The 23,009-nt window shown below is 40.0% G+C and overlaps 1 protein-coding gene across 1 annotated transcript in view; it reads left to right on the top strand.

The window, feature by feature from the left end:
* The window catches only part of LOC121863280 (probable cyclin-dependent serine/threonine-protein kinase DDB_G0292550), a 63,715-nt gene that overhangs the window by 13,744 nt on the left and 26,962 nt on the right, over positions 1–23,009 (top strand). The window contains exon 2 of the mRNA XM_042361859.1: positions 6,007–6,917. Coding sequence (XP_042217793.1) covers positions 6,007–6,917 — 911 coding nt within the window. The remainder of the gene's footprint in view (positions 1–6,006; positions 6,918–23,009) is intronic.

The following is a 23,009-nucleotide window of genomic DNA, read 5'->3' as shown; positions in this document are numbered from 1 at the left end:
TAGGCTAACCTTACTGTTCTGTGAGGTGTTATGGTGGTGAACAATAGCTACTTGGGACACACTCGTGGTAGGCTAACCTTACTGTTCTGTGAGGTGTTATGGTGGTGAACAATAGCTACTTGGACACACTCGTGGTAGGCTAACCTTACTGTTCTGTGAGGTGTTATGGTGGTGAACAATAGCTACTTGGGACACACTCGTGGTAGGCTAACCTTACTGTTCTGTGAGGTGTTATGGTGGTGAACAATAGCTACTTGGGACACACTCGTGGTAGGCTAACCTTACTGTTCTGTGAGGTGTTATGGTGGTGAACAATAGCTACTTGGGACACACTCGTGGTAGGCTAACCTTACTGTTCTGTGAGGTGTTATGGTAGTGAACAATAGCTACTTGGGACACACTCATGGTAGGCTAACCTTACTGTTCTGTGAGGTGTTATGGTGGTGAACAATAGCTACTTGGGACACACTCATGGTAGGCTAACCTTACTGTTCTGTGAGGCGTTATGGTAGTGAACAATAGCTACTTGGGACACACTCATGGTAGGCTAACCTTACTGTTCTGTGAGGCGTTATGGTAGTGAACAATAGCTACTTGGGACACACTCGTGGTAGGCTAACCTTACTGTTCTGTGAGGTGTTATGGTAGTGAACAATAGCTACTTGGGACACACTGTGGTAGGCTAACCTTACTGTTCTGTGAGGTGTTATGGTGGTGAACATAGCTACTTGGGACACACTCGTGGTAGGCTAACCTTACTGTTCTGTGAGGTGTTATGGTGGTGAACAATAGCTACTTGGGACACACTCGTGGTAGGCTAACCTTACTGTTCTGTGAGGTGTTATGGTGGTGAACAATAGCTACTTGGGACACACTCGTGGTAGGCTAACCTTACTGTTCTGTGAGGTGTTATGGTGGTGAACAATAGCTACTTGGGACACACTCGTGGTAGGCTAACCTTACTGTTCTGTGAGGTGTTATGGTGGTGAACAATAGCTACTTGGGACACACTCGTGGTAGGCTAACCTTACTGTTCTGTTATGGTTATTTTCAACTCATGGTTTCGGGTTGATATATGTAACTTACTTTTCTCTCTTTTTTACCGAGTTACATGCACACACAATTCTACATACTTATTGTGAAAAAAGGTACAGGTAGTTCTGCTATAACGCGATAATTGTGTTCTTGTAAAATATCGTGTTATAGAAAATCGCGTAATAGAAATAACAGGGCTTATGGAGAAAATAGGGTTAGGTGCAGATTACTCGAAATCGAAAAAATTTAGTAGTTAGCCTATCACAAAGGATAGCACAGTCTAAATAAATGTTACATTCATATCTAATAATGAAATCATACAGTAAATTTAACACTTTACCTTGAAAAAATATGAATGTAACTTGATGGGGGAGAAGGGTGATTTTGAGGTTGATAACATCGAGCTTCTCTTCAAGTGTTATATCCTTTCTTTTACGATAATCACCGGGAATTCTATCATCAGAACGCTTTTTGGAGATATTCTTCTTTACCATATTCACAGTTAATACCACAAAATTGGAGAAATAGTAAGCAAAAATCGCGTTACAGCAAACAAGCGTTCGCGTTATACAAATATTGTTCCGAATTCATAAATCGCGTTAGAGCAAATTCGCGTTGTCAAAACACGCGTTATAGCAGAACTCACTGTAAAATAAATAATTATGTATAAACACATAAAGGGGATAAAAATTCCTTTGCACACGAGTTACGAGGCTGAGCTGGGGGAGTGGAGTGTATAAGGGGAGCCGTCAGCATCTATGCATGACTGTTGTGTTAAGCGTTCAATTAGTTATTCCTGCATTTTTTTTACCTACGTAGATTGTTTACAAATATTTGAAGAAGCACAATTGTTGAATAACATGAGGAAGGAAGGTGGTGTGGTTTATAAATGCTAGGAAAGTAGGTACAGGGAGTTTTGAGTTTGCTTCAGCCTATTGGCTTACTGTGTAAGCCGTTACCTTACGTCTGTAATAATATATATATATTTTTTTTCAGTAAACTTGTTTTGCATTTGTAATAGTAACACAAGACTCGTCACTATAGTCACATCCCCCTGGCCCTTTCCTTACCACTCTAGGCCAATTTGTCAGCTGTTATGGTTATTTTTCAACTCATAATTTGGGTAAATTTTTTTTTTTACACATGCACACACAAGCTTACACACACTACACACACCACTACAACAAAATTCAGCCCATAAGAGCCCGCACCGATAGATATAAGAACAGCACCATCCCATCTATTGTTAAAATAATAAACAACTCCTGATTTATGTACTGTACATCTCTGTAAATGTATTCAATGCATATTATATCATGTCTAAATCAAATGTAAGTCTGTATATTTTCAGCCACTGGCTGCAACTCTGTTAATAAACCGTATTATTATTATTATTACACACACAATGTGCCCCCACAAAAATCATAAGGTCAAAAACATAAAAGGGAATAAATTTTTTTCATTTGTTAAAGAGTTGATGCTATGCGGGGGAGGAGGGAGTGAGGGATCTCAGCTGTTCTGAGCTGTCTCCTGGGTACAGTGAAGTGGTAGACAAATTTCATTGTCCAGCAGCCAAATGGCAATAGTTTAGTATATATTTTTTTATTCTTTGCATATATTGGTATATTTTATTTCTCATCAGAGTTGGTAACTGGAGGGATTTCAGATTTAGAGATGGTAACTCTGTTGATAGTGCCAGCTGTTGTGGTGGTGGTGGTCACAGACTCACAGCCAGGACTCGGTGTTGCTGTCTTGTTATAAGTTATGTCGGATTATACCAAATATTTCTTAAAAGCTACGGTCAAATTATAGGTTGATTTAACATCGAGTAAAAGGGAATAGGTTCCACTGTGTATGCCATGACATCACAGTGGGAGAGTGTAATGCATCCATACATACGTTCACCTCCCACATAGAATACTGTTCACATTCATGCTTTTCATATTTATTTTTTAGTTTTATTCTGTATTATATTTCTGAATCTCATTAGAGTACTGAAATGATTTTTCCACAACTTTTACATTTTCATTACATGAATTAGTGGCAACATAGTGTAGCCATCTCAAGGCCACAGCTGCCTTGGTGACGTGTGTTGTGGAGTGAAGATTATGCGGGTGTGTATAGGTTTCACTTTCAGTGGAGATGAAGTGCATCACACTTGTGATATGCTTTCAGTAAATTCAGTTCCAAAGCTCTGCATTATCTGAGGAACAGAGCGTTTATTGTCGACCATGGCTAGCACTTCAAGTTTATCCTTCATGCTAAGGTGCTACCTGCTCTTTTGGTCCTTAACTGAACAACTTGTTTGGACATTGTTCTCACAATGTTTGTTATTTATGTCATGAGAGAACAGGTCTGCACTGAGAATTAATAGCCACATGTAGACTGAGTACAGCTTGGCTGTGTTGTGATGCGGGTGGGACTAAGTGTTCTATGCCACATCAATAACAATGACATGCAAGATATTTTTTCGAAATTTTATTTATTTATTTTTTTACAAGATTTGTGTCGTAACTCAGGTGCTCCTGTACTCGGGGTGTTTATTGTACAGTATATGTGAATAAACAAAGAAATCCTAATATGCAGTTCACAGTTCACAGCTTCACACTACCGTATAATACTTAGGCATGAAAACTAATATAACCTCTAAATGTTATTGAAAAAGTATTTTACATATCCTTGTCTAATATTTATATACTGTAGTATTTTAAATTTTATGATAATTTATTCTTCTCAGAAGTAAAAATATTCCTCTCATGTACTTTGGGGAAAAATTCCTCTGCAAACTAAGTAAAATTGACAAGAAAAACTTGGAATGAATTAAACGTGTAAGTTTCCGTATTATTTTTGTACACGCACACACACGCACACCCCCACCCCCAATATTCTTCATGAAGTTAGACAAAAGGAAGCATCTGGAATTTTTAAATCACAGTTAAAAGAAAACATAATCTTTCTTGCTTTTAAAATGACTTTTAAGAAAACAAAGACTAAGACTCCCTCTCCACTGATACACTAGCTTATGTTGACATCAGTCCAGACACATAGCTATATTCCCTGGATATAAAGTACAGTACAGTGTAGTAATTGCACATGCAGTTTCCAGGTTTGAAATGGAGAACTTGACCAGAATATTTATGTCTTCTTTACAATAATTGTATAAAAAAATTTTTTGTAAAAGGCTTTACAAAACACAAGAAATCCCAGGATTTATGGCACTTGTCCTGGGGTTTAATATAACGATTTATCATCTGGGATCCTGGTTGAGAAATCCTAGCCGAGATGGTTTGGGCACAAGACTAAATGTGGAGGGGAGATCCTGGGGGTAGGCCAAGAATGACATGGGGAAAAGTTGTAAGAAATAATGACATCAAAATTAAGAACCTGACAAGAGAGGCTGCAAGGCTCTGTGCAGCATGGAGAGCTGCCATCAGAAACCATTGCTATTCCAAGCAAGTGTGCAAATGGTTGTAAGACATTGATGATGGTGGTGGTGCTATAACTAGGGGAGGCAAATTGTGTCCTAGATAAAGCAGACACTTCTGTTCGGTAAGAGTTTGAAAATTTAGACTTGCTAGTGTAGTACAGTACATACTGTACTTGGTGTGCTGTAAAGATTAACAGGTAAAAATGCTGAGTTGTGCATATCCAAAATGATCCTCACTATGCTCTATTGTACAGTATTGGGATTGTCTTGCATTAATTTTGGCATAAATCTTTTTGTCATTTAAATGTTTATTTAGCTAGTAAAGTATCCTCAGGTGTGTCCCAGTTTGTTACTCTAGAGGTGGTTAGGTTTTGTAATTCAGATGTTAATTTATTTATATAGGTGTACTATGCACTTCTTTTCTGGTTTCAGTGGGTCTAATTGGCTTATTTTCACAGGACAATTTATTTTATATAAATTTGAGGAACTTGGGTGATTACTGTATTTACATTTTATTGTTTGTTTTTGTAAAAAGATCAGTTAAAATGTGTGTGTGATTTTTTTTTCACCATTTGATATTGCTGTTATAGTATCAGTCTGTTTTCTTGTCTCTTTAAACTTATTTTTTGTTGATGGTTTATCTGTCAATTTTTTTTATGGCATTTGTGTTTGTCTGTTTCTCTTTTCATTAGTGTTTGCTAGTTGCATTGGTTCTGTCTATCAGTCTTTGGGGAAGAGTGGAGGCAAGTGGTGGGTCATTGTTGTTCCCACCATCTCAAGAGCAAGGTGTTTTCTCCCCATGGTTCTGGAAGTTGTGAATACATTAGCTTAAGATCTCGAATAACTGACAACTTTGAAAGTCATTTTTTTCCATTATCATCTCTGCTGTGGTTCTTTTGGGAAGACTGAGCAGAGTATTTGAATAGTGTGGGAGGGAGAAAGTGACGGAAACCAAAGATGATGAGGATGTGAGGGTATGGAATGTGTTGTGTGCCACAGTGTAAGCCATGATTAAAGAATGTACTGTATATCACTACCATGCTGCATAACCAATACAGGCAGTTCTCAAGGTACAACAGGATCCCAACATATTCATCCAAAAAAATCTGTTCACACTTATTAGCATATACTGGTACAGTACTGTTCCATACTTATGAATGATCAAAGTAATTAAAATACAAATTTTTACTTTACTTTCCTATTTGATCACTTTAGTTACAGTATTTATATTATTTGTTATATATGGGATATTAGTGATGCCTTGTTTGGGCAGGATTGTGCTTTAACCTAACCTAAACTATGGAATTAACGCTGTTCTGACTTACAAACAGGGCCCAGGAATGTAACCCGTTTGAAACTCAGGGACTGCCTGTACAGTACAAGGAATTCAGTGTATTATATATATTATTATATATTATATATATTATATTATAATATATTATATTATATTGTATATACAATGAAATTGTTTGATGATTCTAGTTGTTGTTTTATAATGTCACCTTTGGCATTTGGAAAGTAACGATATATTTGTTTTGTTTCAGGTGGCAGCCAAGTGTGGTGTCTCCAACAGACAGCAGCTCACCGACAGTCTCTTACACCTCATTACCCTAGACTCTGACCCTTCACACCTCATCTCAACTCCCCCAGACCTGACCTTCTCTTTAATATCTTCAAAAATCCCTCTCCAGTACCACATTAACTTCCAAGAAGGATTAAGTGGAACTCCCTTTGCGGGATTTGTGTCTTTAGTAAACCAAAGCAACAGTTTTAGTACAAATAATAGCCAATTATATACTATTAGTGCAAATAATCGTATTAGTGGTCAGTGTTGTGGGAACTCTTGTGTAAGTGGTGTTGGTGGTGCTAGCATTGTTGGTGGAATTAAGTCGGTGAAGAAGCAGGGCAGTTTTATATTCCCAGTTCATCTATCAAAAGATTCCTCTAACTTTGAAAATTCTTTAGAAAAAGTCTTGTGTCTGGTTCCTAATTGTTCAGAAACTGGACTAAGCGAAGCTTTCTGGTTTAGAGGAGCTTACGTCAGAATGGTTTTACCTGCTCTTGGTCAAGAGACTGTGAAGAATACTCAAGAAAGCAGCAGCAGCAACAACACCACCACCAACAACAACAGCAGCAACAAAAACATCAATAATAATAATACCACCACCAAAAACAGGAATAAGAATAAAAATAATAATAACAAAAACAAGGAACTTGTTGTCAAGAACAACATTGAACTTGATGACTTCAATGAGCATTATGGTGCTAAGAAATACACTGAACATAAAGTTATTGAATGCTGCAGTGCCACACCAGTCAACCAGGAAGAGAAACGTGAAGATGATCGGTTCTCTGTACCCCAGTTACCTGCATCCAGCAAAGCTGTTGATCCAAAAGAGGTGGAGAAGCTCTTGCAGAATGTCCTATGTAAGGGCAATCAACAGCAAAAGAAAAAGTGAGTATGAAATTTCTCAACAGCTTTTCAGTGAATACGACATAATTAAGATAAGATTACTGTTTTTTTTTTTTTTTTTTATGATTAAAATACTATTATATCTTGAATACCTGGTATGGGGTAGGTCTTAGGTAGGAGGTGTAAATTTTAAAATAAGAACTAACTAAAAAGTTGGTAAATTGAAGTTTAATGAGTGGCATTGAAGAGATATACTCTAGGGATGTAATGTAAAGATTATAAATATTACTTTATCTTCATATACTTGATGTGTATAGTGTTCAGTAAAGGAAAGAAATTATAAAATGGAGGCTGTAGGTTTAGGTTGTACAGTATAGTATGTACAACAAAATGAAGAATACCAAACAGTGGCCGAGAACATGTGTTATCCTCTGTATAAAGGGAAAGGTGATGAATATTATTGTAAGCAATACAGGGAAATAAAACTGTTGAGTACTGTATATCAAAGTATTTGGCAGACTCCTTATTAAGAGATTTTTAAAGTTTATATTACTGAACAGCAGTATGGGTTCAGAGAAGGAAGGGGATGTGTAGATAAAATGTTTATATTAAACACTGAGATATTTAACGCACGTGTGTATTGAATCAAATTACAGTACAACAATTTATTGAGAGAAAATAACAGCCAACGGTTGAAAATACTCAATGAACCGAGATGACAATGGGGGATTGATCATTTAACAAAAACTTTCATTTTAAAAAGAGGAAGAAGCTTTTGGTGAACGTACAAGCTACAGCAGAGTGGTTGGTCTTTTTGGCCTGATGCAGCTGTAGTGTCAGACAGCTGCATATGGACAGGATCTGTTCCAAAACATGATGAGGATCAGAGGGACTAAGAGAGCCAGTGTACTGAGTGCTTCTTGATAGGTTGTGATTTAGTTGGTTTGGCTTAGTTTTTCTATTTGTAACTCTGAAGTACAGTAAGCCCAAAACAAGTTATCAGTGCCTTTAATACATAACTACGACCCCTACATGTTTGAAGTAGAAGTACTGTACATTAAAACATGTAAGATAAACAAGTGATGATACTTGGCTTAAACTTGTGGTTGTTGTTTGTTACAAAACAAATGTTTTAATTTCTGTTGTGAGAACACGAAATAGTGAACATATGAAAGTGAATGTTTCTTGTGTTTACCAATGTAGGCTACTGTGATAAAGGCATAAAATACAGCTGCTCCTCGACTTACGACAGGGTTAGGGACCCAAATCCAGGTCGTAAGTCGTAAATGCTTAAATAATTCACAGAAAATCTAAAATGGGTGTCTCTTTTTCTTCTCAGCACCACAAAACTCACTTTTAAGCTTGCCAGCCATTTTTAAGTGAATTATAAACGAAAATTTTTCAGTACACAGCGCAATCACTAACGTTGGGACTCAAAAATATGTAATTTGACAAAATTTTGGTACTACGGAGGCGGTCGTATGTCTGGGTGGTCGTAGGTCGAGTATGTTATAAGTCGAGGAGTAGCTGTACTTTGTTTCTTTGGCGGATTAGTTTCTAACAATGCAGTACAGTGGACCCTCGGTTAACAAACACAATTCGTTCCAGAAGGTCGTTCGTTAACTGAATCCATTGTTTCAATGGGATATTGGGTAATTGGTTCCAGCTCACCGAAAAGTACATACAAAGTAAAAAAAAAAATGCAGTAAAGTACACTTACTTTGAGGTGTGTATGTAGAAGGCTCCTGGTTGATGATGCTGATGATGGGAATTAGAAGTGGGAGGTGGAGGAAGAGAAGGGAGAAGAGAAGGAAGTGGGGGTGGAGGAGAAGCATTTTAATGCTTCTTGGAAGGCGAGTCACCTTCCATAATAATGTCAGGAACCTTTGGACTGACAGATTCTCCAACAAGAAAATCCTCTCTCCTTTTTGAAGAGGAACACTGAGGGGAAGCATATTTCTCACGCTGCCTTTTAGAGAAGAAACTGTCAATTTTTCGTTGTGGGGCATTTCTCCTTCTGATCAGTAGCTGGTTCTTGAAGGAGACCACTTTATCCTCAACAGTACACAAAATCGGTTCTGTTGTTTCCACATCAGGGTGCCTTGAAGCCAGTTTCCCAAACATCTCCCAGTGGTGAACAACATCTTTTAAGTCTGAAGAAGACATATGGTCATCACTTTCCTTTTCCTCCTCACTACTGTCTGTTTCTAGCACCTCGTCTAGTTGTTTCAAATCTTCAGGAGTAAGTTCCTGCTCATGAGACATCATAAGCTCTTCAACATCATCCTCCTTCACCCATTGAATGACCAATGGACACAATCTCCTTGTCCAACTCCGTTTCTTCCTCAAAATCATGGACTGCTGTTGGCCACAGTGCTTTCCATGCAGAATTCAGGGATCGAATGGAGACTTCTTGCCATGATGACACGATCAATTTTACAGCTTCCAGGATGTTGTATTGCGTCTTCCAGAACTGTGCCTGTGATAGATCAGGATCAGTGGTAGTTGTCTGATGACACCTGAAAATTTTCTTCATGTACAGCTTCTTGAAGTTGCTGATTACATTTTGGTCCATTGGCTGCATAATTGATGTAGTGTTTGGAGGCAAAAACAACAGTTTGACAAAGTCAAATCGAGCCTCCAAAGTGCTGGCAAGTTCAGGGTCATGACCAGAGGCATTATCCATAAGGAGAAGAGCCTTTAAAGGAAGTTTATTGGTGGTTAGGTAACTCTTCACAGAAGGGCAAAACACCTCAACAGCCCATTCATTAAAGAGCTGTCTTGTTACCCATGCCTTACAGTTGGACTTCCAATAAACTTCAAGTTGTCCTCTTACCACCTTTTGTTGCTTGAACACCCTGGGGTTCTCAGAGTGGTATACAAGCATAGGCTTCAGTCAGAAATCCCCTAAAACATTGGGCATTTTCTTCCAGAACAGCCTGGTTTCATCCACATTGAACACTTGCTGTGGAAGATAAGTCTCTTCATCAATCAGTTCCTTGAACTCCACTACAAATTTTTCAGCTCCTTTATCTGTACTGGCAGCTTCACCATGCCTAACAACACTATAAATGTCACTTCTTTTCTTAAACTTATCGAACCAGCCCTTGCTGGCCCTAAACTCTTCAAACTCAGTTTCAGAAGAACTAGGTTGATCTTCCTTCAAATGTTCGTATATTTCCCTGGCCCTTTCACAAACAAATTCAGTAGAAATTGAATCTCCTTTCATTTGTTTTTCTTTAATCCACATAAGAAGGAACTGTTATGTTCTGGATAATAAGTTCAATATACAGGAGAGAACATAAACACCTGTATAGATTTTGTAGGTTCGATTTACTGGATCAGAGATATGTACACAAAGGGAAGTAGTGCTCTCCTCAACCTGGCTGCTTGTCAACTGCTATAGACGACGTATGGCAAGTGAGACATTAGCAGCTTCCGTACGTCGCCAGGCACATTAATTAAGCATGTGGGATATGGTAATTACATTGCCACACGCTGCTAGCTAGGCTGAATAAATAATACATAAATGGAGCACATACATAATATACATACATAATATATAATCCAGCATACATAATATACATACAGGAACCTCTCTGTTTCTGCAATTAATGATCTACCTTTAAACACACTGGTAGATTTATCTCTCACTTTCACTTCTTTAAATTTTTCTTTCTGCGCAAGAATTGTCGACACAGTTGATGCCGACATGCCATACTCTTTACTTAGTACATTGGTTCTAATGCCTTCTTCATGTTTCTTTATAATTTCCTGTTTCACTTGAATTGAAATTGCCTTTCTAGATTTCTTTGGACCCATGCTGGATGCAATACAGTGATTTCAGTACTAAAATTTTAAGTTCACTAGCTGTAATTAAAGATTATTTTATTTAAATCAACACTGCACTGTGCTGTATATTATCAATAGGTTAGATAAATTTCAGAATGACCAATAATTGTACAGTTGAGTCTGGATTTACGCAGTTTTGGTTTACGGGTTTGGTCATTTACGCGGTGCCTTGCCAGAATTTAAATGCTTGATTTACGCGGGAAGTGGTGCGGGCAGGGCGCGCACAAGGTCGCCCAGTCATCAAAACATTACCGAGTTCTTCACCCGCCACCCACCACAGCCGGCCCAAGTCAGTGATAGTGAGGATATGGACTTTGAGGGGTTTGACAAAGAGGCCCTGCAAGCCTATGTGGTGGATAGTGATACAATTGATACAAGTGATACAGGTGAGGGCCAATAATCTGCCCTCTGCCTCGGAACCTACCTCCTATCCCCATGTGCCCAGCCATCTTTTCTACTAACGTAAGTGTTAAAGAACCTAAGATTATTGATATTTATCTTAATTATTAATTGTGTGTGCATACCATCATAAAATTAAGATGTTATTTTGACTACAACGTAGGTATTGTGTCGGAAAAAGTGGAATTTGGGGGTCGGCCCAGTCTCTATTTCAATTAATCCCATATGTCCTGTTATTATATTTACACGTTTCTCGTTTTACGCAGTACTCTGCGGGTTCAATTGATCGCGTAAATGAAGACCGAATTGTACTGTAAAAATGTAAAAATACTGTGCTCAAGAGACCCACAAGTAAGATGTTTCCTCCACTGTACAGAGAGTTAAACAGACGCTTTGGTGGGTGAGTGAAGTGGCTGAGGGGCGCACCAAAAAAAGTCCCCTGTACTGCATATACAGGTATTATCAATATGTTAAATAAATGTTAAAATGACTAATAATTTTAATATAAAACTTGCAAAAATATTAAAGAGCACAACCTTCTTGATATTTACTCCAATGGAAACGAATGTAAGCCTAGAACCGATTACTGTATTGGCAGACTAGTCTATCAGCTGATACGCAAGCCAAAACATGTTGTTGTAAGGATTTCGTTAATCAAATTTTTGTTCGTCAACCGAATTGAAGATCCTTATGGAAGGTAATTCGTTAACCGAATCGTTCATTAACCGAGTGACCAATGTATAAGCAATTGTTTAAGTTTTGCTTCCTTCATTTTGCATTTTACACTTAGCATATAAAAACCAAACAGTGATTTAAATCAACATGTTAAAAAGGCCTTTATTTTTTCTTTTCTTTTTTTACAGTTTTTTTTATATAGTCCAGAATGCGACGTCGACATCCCACCCATCTCCACCCTTCGAGTGTTGACATTTGTTTACTGCTCGCTCTAGGGCAAGAGATGATGGTAGCAATGCGTGTGATGGAGGGTGCGGGAGGGGGTTTTGAGAATTGCAATTAAATGCTAGGTTGCGACGTGTCCTCCTAATATTACGTATTAAGTAATTTTCAAATGTTTTAATTGCCTGTATGTTGGCCTGGCGAGTTATTGCTAGGCATTAACATACCTAGGTACGTATAAAGCTAGACGTTGCATTCTGGATTGAACAAAAAAAAAAAATATTTAAATCATGGTTTAAATTAACTTGATTTAAATCACGCAACCCTGCAGAAAAGCTCAGAAAATTGTATGCTAATATACTACAAGAGTTGGTAGTGAATGTGAACTGTAGTAAAATGATGAAACCAATTAGAGAAGGGAAACCGAGAGGAAATTTGTTTAGGATTAGTGAAGATAGAATGAAGGAAGAGATGTGTTTCAGGTAATTAAGAATTGCTGTAACAGCTGATGGGACAGAATGATTATGTAAATCATAGAGTAGCAAAGGGAAAGAAAATACAGTAACAAATGCATTAAGAAATGTATGGAAAGAGAACATTTTCAAAGAAAGCTGAAATGTTAAAGAAAATAATAATAATATTTTGTGGTGTTTCTCCAAGCATACACCTCATATTGTTTAAAGAAATGGATTTTTTATTTCCTGTAATATTTTCTATCCATTTTTTAGTCAAAGGAATAATTAATATTTTGCATTTGTATTAAAAATCCAGAAAAAATACTGGTACCTTAGGGCAATGAATAAGTCAATAACACAGTAAATAATTGAAATTTGGTTGTGCATAAATTAAAATCATAGAAAGTTAAGTACTGTACCGGTAATATTCATGCTTTCACATCAATAAGCACTACCAGACATGTCACCACTTTACTATGTAAAAATCCCTTGACTGAGACCACCTTACACTTATTCATGCACACATGAACAAAACAAATTTATGTAGAACAGTAGCCACATGTAGTACCCATACTTGAAAATCTTTATACATCTTGTACTGTACTATAGCTGTTGTATAATAAACCTCCAAACACAGCAAGCACCCACATAGCTAATGTTAAAATATATCCACAAATTAATGAACTGTACACACATGAAAAATAATCTTGACGTAACAAATACTGTATCCACATACAGTATGTCAAATTCTCACCTGCACCAAAATATCTACATACAGGTCAGTAATCTCTCGCCAGAGCTGGGGTTGGTGGAGGTAACCCATGAGAGATATACAGTACAATATTGTATGGCTCAAGGTTAAAAATATGTATAGGTTGCATGCTTAACTGTAATGAACTTTTACTACACGGGTACTGTATAAAAATACTCTGCAGTACTGTACATATACTGTTATGTATCAGGAAAATGTAAACAAAGAAAGAAAGAAAAATAAATGCCACATGCAAGGTCTTAATGTTAGCCCTGAACAACACAGCCTCCTGCCTGTCCTTTCCACAAGCCACCACATGCTACATAGGTTTAAGGGAAGGGTTACAGCCTTACAGGACAAAACTAGAAGTTATTTTTGTGCTTATCAGTACACTTACCATCTCACTTGCCTTAATAGTATACAGTATACAGTGATCCCTCGGTTAACGAGCGCCTCGGTTAACGAGATTTCGGTTAACGATTTACCTTCCATAAGATTCTTAACTTCCGTTAACGAGCATCCCTCGATTAACGAGTTTTTTACGAGCCGACCTCAACATGTTTTCGCTTGCATTTGGCAGTCCACCAGCTGTGGTATTAGTCCGCCAACACAGTAATCGGTTTTAGGGCTTAAATTCCTTACTATTTTAGTAAATATCAAGAAGTTTATACTATTCAATAATTTTAAAAGTTTAATATTAACTTTTTTAGTCATTTTGACAATTATTGAACATAATTGAAGGTAAAGAAACTAGTTTCTGGCATGCCATCCAGCCTGTTAACACACCAGACAGGCGTTAGTCTCTCTCTGTTTTCAGTGGAGGTAACATCTTGCTTGAGACTCTCTTCAACTAAACGCTTTTTTCTGTGTTTCCAAGCAAATTATTGGTCATTTTGAAATTTATTTTACATATTGACAATATATAATGCAGTGCAGTGTTGATTTAAAGAAAATAATCTTGAATTACACCAAGAGAACAAAAATTTTATGGGTGAAATGGTGCCATGGGGTGACTTCTCTTCCACCCCAATGCCTTCTCTTCTCCCTTCTCCTCCACCCCCATTCTAATTCCCATCATCATCATCATCATCATCATCATCATCATCATCATCATCATCATCATCATCCAGGAGCCTTCTACATACACACCTCAAACTAAGTGTACTTTCCTACCTTTTTTTGTTGAATTTAGGTAATTTTCGGTGAGCTGGAACCAATTACCCAAAAACCCATTGAAACAATGGTTTCGGTTAACGAGTTTTTCGGTTAACGAGCAACCTGCTGGAACAGATTGTGCTCGTTAACCGAGGGACCACTGTACACCACTTTAAACACTCGCTAATGTGACATCATTGAGGCTCTAGGTCGATCAAATTACAGGTATCCCTCGCTATATAAATGTTTGAGATACAAAAATTCGCTTATACAAATTTCTCAAAATCTTTCCTCACTTATACGAATTTGAGTCCCAGCAAAAAAGTCAAATCGTATGCCCCCGGAAGTCAGCCGAAGCTGCCACAATCCCCCTAGCACTCTCCTTAGGTAGGAGTTATGGTATGGTTATTTTTCAACTCATAATTGCAGGTAGATAAACTTAATTTTCTTCACTTTTTTTTTTTTTTTTTTTTTTTTTTTTTACAGACTCCTACATACACAGTGTGCAAAAAAAAAGGGAGGGGGTATACTGCCAGATTCTGGGGTCACTAAGTCTAAGGGGATAACTTAACTCTAATCTTAATTTCTAAGGGTCGCTGCCACAAGACCCCCTCTGGACAGCATGTAGCTCGTTAGGTAGCGTGCAGAGTGGACTAGGCATTGGGTTAGGTTTTCCATTGACCAGATGGATAAGGGTAAAGAAGGGTGAAACCATAACATGTCTAAATTGATTTATTCCTTATAAAACATACTGGTAAAAAACATATACATGAATTGGCCTTCCTCAGAAGAACAACGGAAATGTGGTTACCCAGATGGGCCCCAGACTCTTACATTGATGGCGTGTCATCCACCTACTTATTGCCTAACAATCTGTGACCACCTAACCTCGGTCATTCCTTCTTACACTATCCCTTAACACATCAGACTGCTCCACCTGTATGGAATCTAGCACTGTCGGTTATCACTCATAGTAGCACCATCTCAACACACCTGTTACACTCCATACCTGCAAGTATGTGACTCCTTGTGACTTTTAGGTATACACAACAGGCACCTCGTTCGCACACCGCCCTCAGTGGGTAAAGACGAGGGCTTCACCTAGAGACATACCAGCACTATTTCTACGCCTGGTATTATAGGTCGCTCCAAGTGACGACCGCAGAGTTTCTCACAGTCTCCTTATTTGTGACTATTCATTTGGAGTGGTGCGCTGGAAATCCACAGGTTCACAGTGGATTGGCATAGCGGGGAGTGGTCACCACCTGTTGTGACGCTTAAAGGGATAATGGCGGACGGGCGGCAAGGTACTCCGACCGCATGGAACCTGAGGTGACGGTAGAACGAGGAAGACTGAGAAATAATGCCTGACGGGCGGTTATCCCACCCCTTAACACATTCCTATTACACTTATATATCCGGCAAAGCTTTAAACTGTAATAACTTCTATTTATCAACCTTAATTATAGGGCGGGATATAGCCCGCTAGGACACTGACCTGAGGTGACGGTAGAACGAAGAAGACTGAGGGCATTGCCCCCTCGCTCCTCGTCACGTAGGCCTACAGTTTCCAATCCTTAATTTTCACTTTTGTTTCTTATGGTTCTCACCTGAACACTTTTCGGTATATTGTCACTCATGCCTTATAAACACATATTTTAATCCTAAATTACACACTAAGGTCAGGTCTTGGTTTGCTAGTTCTTGGGTAAATTCATGGGGTTATAATATCAACGCGGCATCTGAGGCGGGTACATGACGCGCCTTGAAACAAAGGCTGAATGTTCATGGCGGGGGTGTATCAACTTCACTTAAAACTGTAATGAGGGATCCTCCTCTCACACCTTGCACTATTTGAATACAGACATAAGATTCTCTGATCACTGTACCTGTCGTGGGTATATGTCACGTGAGGATACGAGGTGTATTAAGTTCATACCGACGCATACAAGATATCTCCTTTCAAGTATAGTTTCTGGATCACTTCCAACACCTCACATAGTTCTGATACATTTATCCTTTTTCCAGATCATTGTTCTCATGTATTTTCATATGATATCTGTGGAAGTTATGTTCGCTACACGCTCACAGACGTAAATAGTATGACCTTCAAACCCTGATCCACACTTAGTCTTACAGTACACTAGTCCGGCTCAACTGGACTTTAACATTCATCTTATGCATACCCTGAGTTCTCCTTAATGCTATGAATACATACACTTAATATGATATAACTATACCTGGGTACAATACAACACATGGTCTAGGAACCTTGAGTAGGTGAGTTGTCCTTTATCAGTGTTTCCCGTTTTCTGAGGTTCTACAAGCGCGGTGCATTTGAATGTTATATAGCGTAATATGAATTAAATGGGGTTTTTAGGAATGACAATGATGTGCGCAGTACAGGGGAGGGGTACTGTAAAGGAAATAACTATCATGAGGTCAATAACATAAAAGAATAAACATTTCTTTGAGTGTGAGAGTGGGAAGGGGAGCACTGGAAAGGGATTGGGGGGTGGGGGGCCGTTCCCAGCTAGGCCACGTTGCTATGGCAAGGCCTGAGGACAACCATTCATGATGCAGCTTACGTCTCTGCAAATGTCAGTTGTGTTAAACTTTGATTTAGCTTTTCCTTAATGGTTTTAGTTTCATAGTTTCATCTCAATAGTATTTTATTAATGTTTTTAATGTGTTGGGTACATAGTAAATTACAGTAGCTGTGTACTATTTATCATTAGTTAGGTAGGTTGTCTTTTTGGTGGGGGCTGAGTTCATGTTTTGGGGGTATGATATTGGAGTTTTCTGGTCATTGGGGAACCAAACCCTATTTTTCCCATATTGTATGTTCTTTCATTCGCTATATGAACATTCGGTTACTGGTAACAAATGTTTTCATGAATCTAACCCATTCGTATAGCGAGGGATACTTGTAGCCCAAAATATCAAATAATGTCATCATATCAAAATTACAACACAATTCTGGATTTTTGTCACAACTCACCTCACAATTCAAAAGAAATTTGTGGATTTTTGGAACTTTTTTTTTTGATACCAGGAAGCCAATCATGATGTAAACCTAACACTAGGGGGAGGGGGGATCTTGGGGATCCTTAGAAGCCATGATTATCAAGAACATGGTGAGCTTTAATCATCCAAATATGAGACACCGTACAGTACTGATACCATGTGGGTGCCTCACTAATATACCCTGAGAGATGCATGAAATATACCGGTACTGTATTAGATTATTTTATATTACAGTATTATGATAATTTATAGCAAAGGTGTTGAAAACTCTCAAAATTATTTACCTTTCGTACCATGTTTTGCTTATAATCATATTCTGATCATTTTGAATCTCATTTTGTGTGCAGTGATTTTTTATTATTTTTTTTTTTAAACCCTACGCCCTTGGCTGGGGCGTGGCTGGCCTCCCCCCTCCCCCCACAAGGGGTAAATCGAGAAAAATAAACTTCTCTAAAAATATTTTTTAACCTTTTTAAATGATAAAACAATAAAAAAGAAGAAAGAAAAACTAAACATTGACCCGCTAGAAACTTTCCTGGGGCCGCAGTGGGAAGGAGATAAGGGGACTGTTGTTTTGACTGCTAGTGCTCGTGGTCACTACGCACTTAGCGGCCATTTTCTGCTTGCCATTGTGTCCGGGATGGCCAGTACTGCATATATTTACTGATCATAATACTTATTTGCTATAAATAATTCATTTAGAATATTTTATTTGCATTATTTTTCATAAAAGTGCTCGGCAACACACGCCAAGCTGTCTGTGTTTGGTAGAGCAAGTAATGAATAAAAAAATAATAATTCCACAAATAAATACATTTATAGCATAATCATAGCATATTTTCCAGTAATACTACACTACAATACAACTACTGTACACTACCTTTAGCAATATAATAATAATAATAATAATAATAATTGACGGTTTATTGAAAGAATATGGCAGCCGGAAGGCTGAAAATATACAATTACATAATTGGGGAATGGGTCTCTTGATTTACAAATGATATACAAGTAACACAAGTGATACAAATATGATATATAATAATTAGGTGTTGATAATTTTTACAATGGTTGGGACTGGGCTTAGCAACTTTGTAGTAAGTGCTGGAACGCTGGAAAGTTTTAAAAGGAGGCTCGATAGATTCATGGATGATAGAGAGTGGTAGTAACTCTCGACAGGAGCTGCCATGCACAGGCCAACCGGCCTATTGCAGACTCCTTATTTTCTTATGTAATCAGTTCGTGCTCCTATGGGCTGGATGCGGTTGGGCAGGTGTGTGGCTACGTGGCCAGGACAGTAGCTTGGGGCAATGCAGGTGTGCTCCATCCTTCAGGTTAGGTCAGGTGAAGCCGTGAGGTCAGGTCAGGTTAGGTCAGATCTAGCCACACTTAGTATTGCTGTGTTTTTGTGCTTTTCCTTGGAGTGCACTATAGGAACACTGTTTGGTAGTCAATCGTTCACTGATCACTTGAATGTTTTGCTGAATAAATTCCAGTGTAGTAAGGCTGGTAGGGCATTGGAATATAGCAGGGGGAGTGGGGGGGGACCAAACAGACTCGGCCTGGCTGCTCAAACTGGGAGCGCCTTCAGGGCACGTCTTGTCTCACTGGTGGTTGTACTATGATACAACATGATAAAATGGACAAACAATGAAAATGAAACAAACAAAAGTAAGTACTGTACTTACATTCCAGAAGCTTCGCTGTGGCCGAGCGTGTGGCGTGACCTGCAAATAGTCACGCTGGAACCTGATAACCCGCGCTGGGCATTCAAACTACAGTGAAAAGGCGCGCGTTCCTGAACGTCAACCGGGGCGTAGGGGTTAAGAAAAATTTTCACATTTGAACAGGACTGAAAGGAACCATAGTGCAGGATGAGTGGAGGATACTTTTTCATGGGAATGCATCTCCCATTCACTGTACAGTATTACCCCGCATTACACGGTTTTTTTTTTTTACGCGTTTACGCGGTACCCTGCCAGACCCAGAATGCTCACTCTACGCTGTGCATGTACTCTTTTACGCGGAGAGCGGCGCAGGCAGGGTGCGCACAAGGTCGCCCAGTCATCAAAACATTACTGAGTTCTTCACCCGCCACCCACCACAGCCGGCCCAAGTCAGTGATAGTGAGGATATGGACTTTGAGGGGTTTGACAAAGAGGCCCTGCAAGCCTATGTGGTGGATAGTGATACAATTGATACAAGTGATACGGGTGAGGGCCAATAATCTGCCCTCTGCCTCGGAACCAACCGCCTATCCCCGTGTGCCCAGCCATCTTTTCTACTAATGTAAGTGATAAAAAACCTAATATTATTGATATTTCTCTTAATTATTAATTGTGTGTGCATACCATCATAAAATTAAGAAGTTATTTTTACTACAACGTAGGTATTGTGTCTGAAAAAGTGGAGTTTGGGGGTCGGCCCAGTCTCTATTTCAATTAATCCCATATGTTCTGTTGTTCACTTTACACGTTTCCCGCTTTACGCGGGCTGCCGTGGGTTCAATTGACCGCGTAAAGCGAGGTTTTACTGTATCCTGTAGACACTGTAATGAAAGTCACACGGGTTATTTTAATATTTGTTTTACTAATTTGGTACAGTATAGCTTTTTCTAAAATCATAAAACTTTGTTAATTCTGCCTCAACAAAAAATATCCAGTTATCCCAAAATATAAAATTTATTTAATGGGCCTTTAGTATACAGTACATTTAATTTTCATTATTGATCCTACAGTCTCATATGGCCTAGGATGCTACTACTCTCCTTGCCCTTTGAGTAGCACCTTTCAGATCACTGATTTGGAATTTGAGGTCATATTTCAGGTAAAAAAATTAATTTTGTAAAGCTACTACAATTTTGTTGAGAGCAGCATCGCAAGGGTGTTTACAAGACAAAAATCGCTGAGAAAGAGCAAGTGAGTGCGATAAGGGCAGGGGGACACTGTTGGCTGGTGACAGTACCCTGGCTGCCCTATGTTAAACTGGATACCATGGGTGGTAAAACATTAAATGATACAATACAGTACAGGGTATTCTATGTTTGTCTTTGATACCCCCAAAATGTTCCACACTACTGAGGGTATACACAAACACTTGTTATCTTGAAAATAGGTTCTTATTCTCGTACTGGAGATATACAGAGGGACAAAGAAACTGGCTTCCACACCATAAGGACTAGTGATCTCAACTCTCTGTATCACTCTGCACTGGCATGTACAGATGCCAGCATTCACAAGCTGAATACATAATATGTAAATATGATAATTCACATACATAACATGGTGCATAATAAATGGAAATATTACATAGGATTAATACATGTTCTGTAATACTTTACTATACATAATTAATAGAGTAATATAAGAATACACAGCTTAAGGTACTACTTCGTGTCCATATTATACACCTCCCTCCCCCCTATACGCTCATAGTTTCATCTTGAGCGGACCTTTTGTTTCTGGGTCGCTCAGACCTGCGGAGTACCAGGGCAGAAACACAGGGTGGGAATGGATTTACTGTAAAGACATCAGCATTAGGGTACTCTACTGGGGAAGGGTCAACACTTGGCAGCTCCACAGGTCAGGGGAAACAACGGTTCCTCCACCATACTCTACCACTAGGAAGACGCACTTGGTAGTCCCTGGACCGGCCAATACCCATGACAACACCAACCTTGTCCCAGCAGTGAGATACCGGATCTTGAATCCTGACCTGCTGGCCGATACTCAACCTGGGAAGGGGGCGGGCATGACAGTCGTATCGAGCAGCGACATCTGCGGCTCGTTCTGCTGCACGGTGGTCACATTCTTCAGTCTTGGCTTGCCATTCTTGAGAAAAAGACTTCGGATGGGCAGGAACACAAGACCAGAGATGATGTCCTTATAGAACCTGGGCTGGGGAGCGTCCGGTGAAGTTCGGGGTGTTGCGTAACTCTAACAAACCTCGATCGAAATCCTCGCAGTCGATATTTCCTGAGGGTGACACCTTAAGGATCAGGTGTTTAACAGTCTTGACTGTGGCTTCAGCGTGTCCATTCGCCTGGGGGTAGTGGGACGAGGTCATGACATGACGGACTCCCCAACAGTCCATGAAGTTCCGGAACTCGTGGCTGGTGAACTGGGGTCCTCCATCAGTCCTGAGGCGGAGGGGAACACCAACTTCTCTGAAGTAATGCCTGAAATTCCGGATGGTAGCAGTAGCCGTTGTATCACTACCACGGGGGACGACAACAGGCCATCCAGACAATCGGTCGGCAATGACGAGGAAGGACTTCCCTGCCACTGCAAAGAAGTCGGCCGACACAGACTCGAAGGGTCTTGAAGGGTTATCGTCGCACATTAAAGGTTCCTGTTGCTGGCTGGGTTGCAGAATCTGGCACGGCTCCCAGGCACGGACGGTACTTGCAATGTCCGCGTCGATTCCAGGCCAAAATACAGTCTGCTTCGCCCGTTGCTTGGTGGCCTCCACTCCTCGATGGCTGTCGTGAAGGCGGGTCAAGGTACGGCGGCGTAGGGCAGCAGGAATGACTACTCGTGGACCATACAAGACGAGGTCTCCGTCACAATAGAGGTCTTGGCGTATCTTCCAGTACGGGAGTAGCGATTCATGAAGGTTGTATCGGTTAGATGGAAATCCCTGGGACACACAGTCGACGAGCCGGGTGTAGGAAGGGTCGGCTCGGGCTGCGGTGCGGAGATCTTCAAGGGTCTTGTATGCATCCGGTGCTGTAGACTCTTCTGATGTGAAGACGGCCTTCAATGAGACTACTGACTTGAGGGATGCAGCAGCTGCAGAACACAACATCTCGTCCTCTGGGGTGGGGCGACTGACAGGGGCGCGGGACAGAGCATCCGGGATGCACAGCAGCTTACCCGCATGCCACACAGCCGTGAAGAGATAAGGCGAGAGCTTCTCTTTCAAATGTTGAAAGCGAGGATTCTCTACTGCATCCAAAGAGTAGTGATTGATAATAAATACAAGAGGGCGGTGATCCGTGAAGAGGGTGAAGTGCTGAAGTCCTATCAGGTAGAAGCGGCACTTCGCCATCGCCCAGACAACAGCCAACTTCTCCAGCTCAGTCGTGGCATATCGGGTCTCAGCGTCCGTCAGGAACCGGGATCCACACTGAATTAAGCAGAGTTGTCCACCGCCATGGTCCTGCAGAAGGGCGTAACCAACGCCGTAGAGTCTGGAGGCGTCAGTCTGGAGGACGGTGGGTAGGGCTGGGTCGTAACAAGCGAGGACAGGTGGACTTAAGAGGGCCTGCTTGACTCACTGGAAGGCCTCTTGATGATCTGGGGTCCACAGGAATGTCCTCCTGGGGCTCAGCAGGGGGCGTAACGGCTGGGCTGCGGCGGAGATGTCAGGTGAAAATTCAGCCAGCTGATTGACCAGACCCAAAAAAGAACGGAGGTCTGTCAGGTTGGCAGGGGTTGGAAAATCCCTGATTCCACTTAATTTCTCCGGGTCAGCTGCGATACCTGATGCTGAGAGAGTGTACCCACAGAAGTTCACTGATGGTGCGGCGACTACAAACTTGTCAGCGTTGAGGGTAATCCCGTACTTTCGACATCTGGTGAGAACTTCATATATTCG

The sequence above is a fragment of the Homarus americanus genome, unplaced genomic scaffold (assembly GCF_018991925.1).
Source record: "Homarus americanus isolate GMGI-L3 unplaced genomic scaffold, GMGI_Hamer_2.0 scaffold46197, whole genome shotgun sequence".
Lineage (NCBI taxonomy): Eukaryota > Metazoa > Arthropoda > Malacostraca > Decapoda > Nephropidae > Homarus > Homarus americanus.
This window is presented reverse-complemented; position numbering and strand designations above follow the sequence as displayed.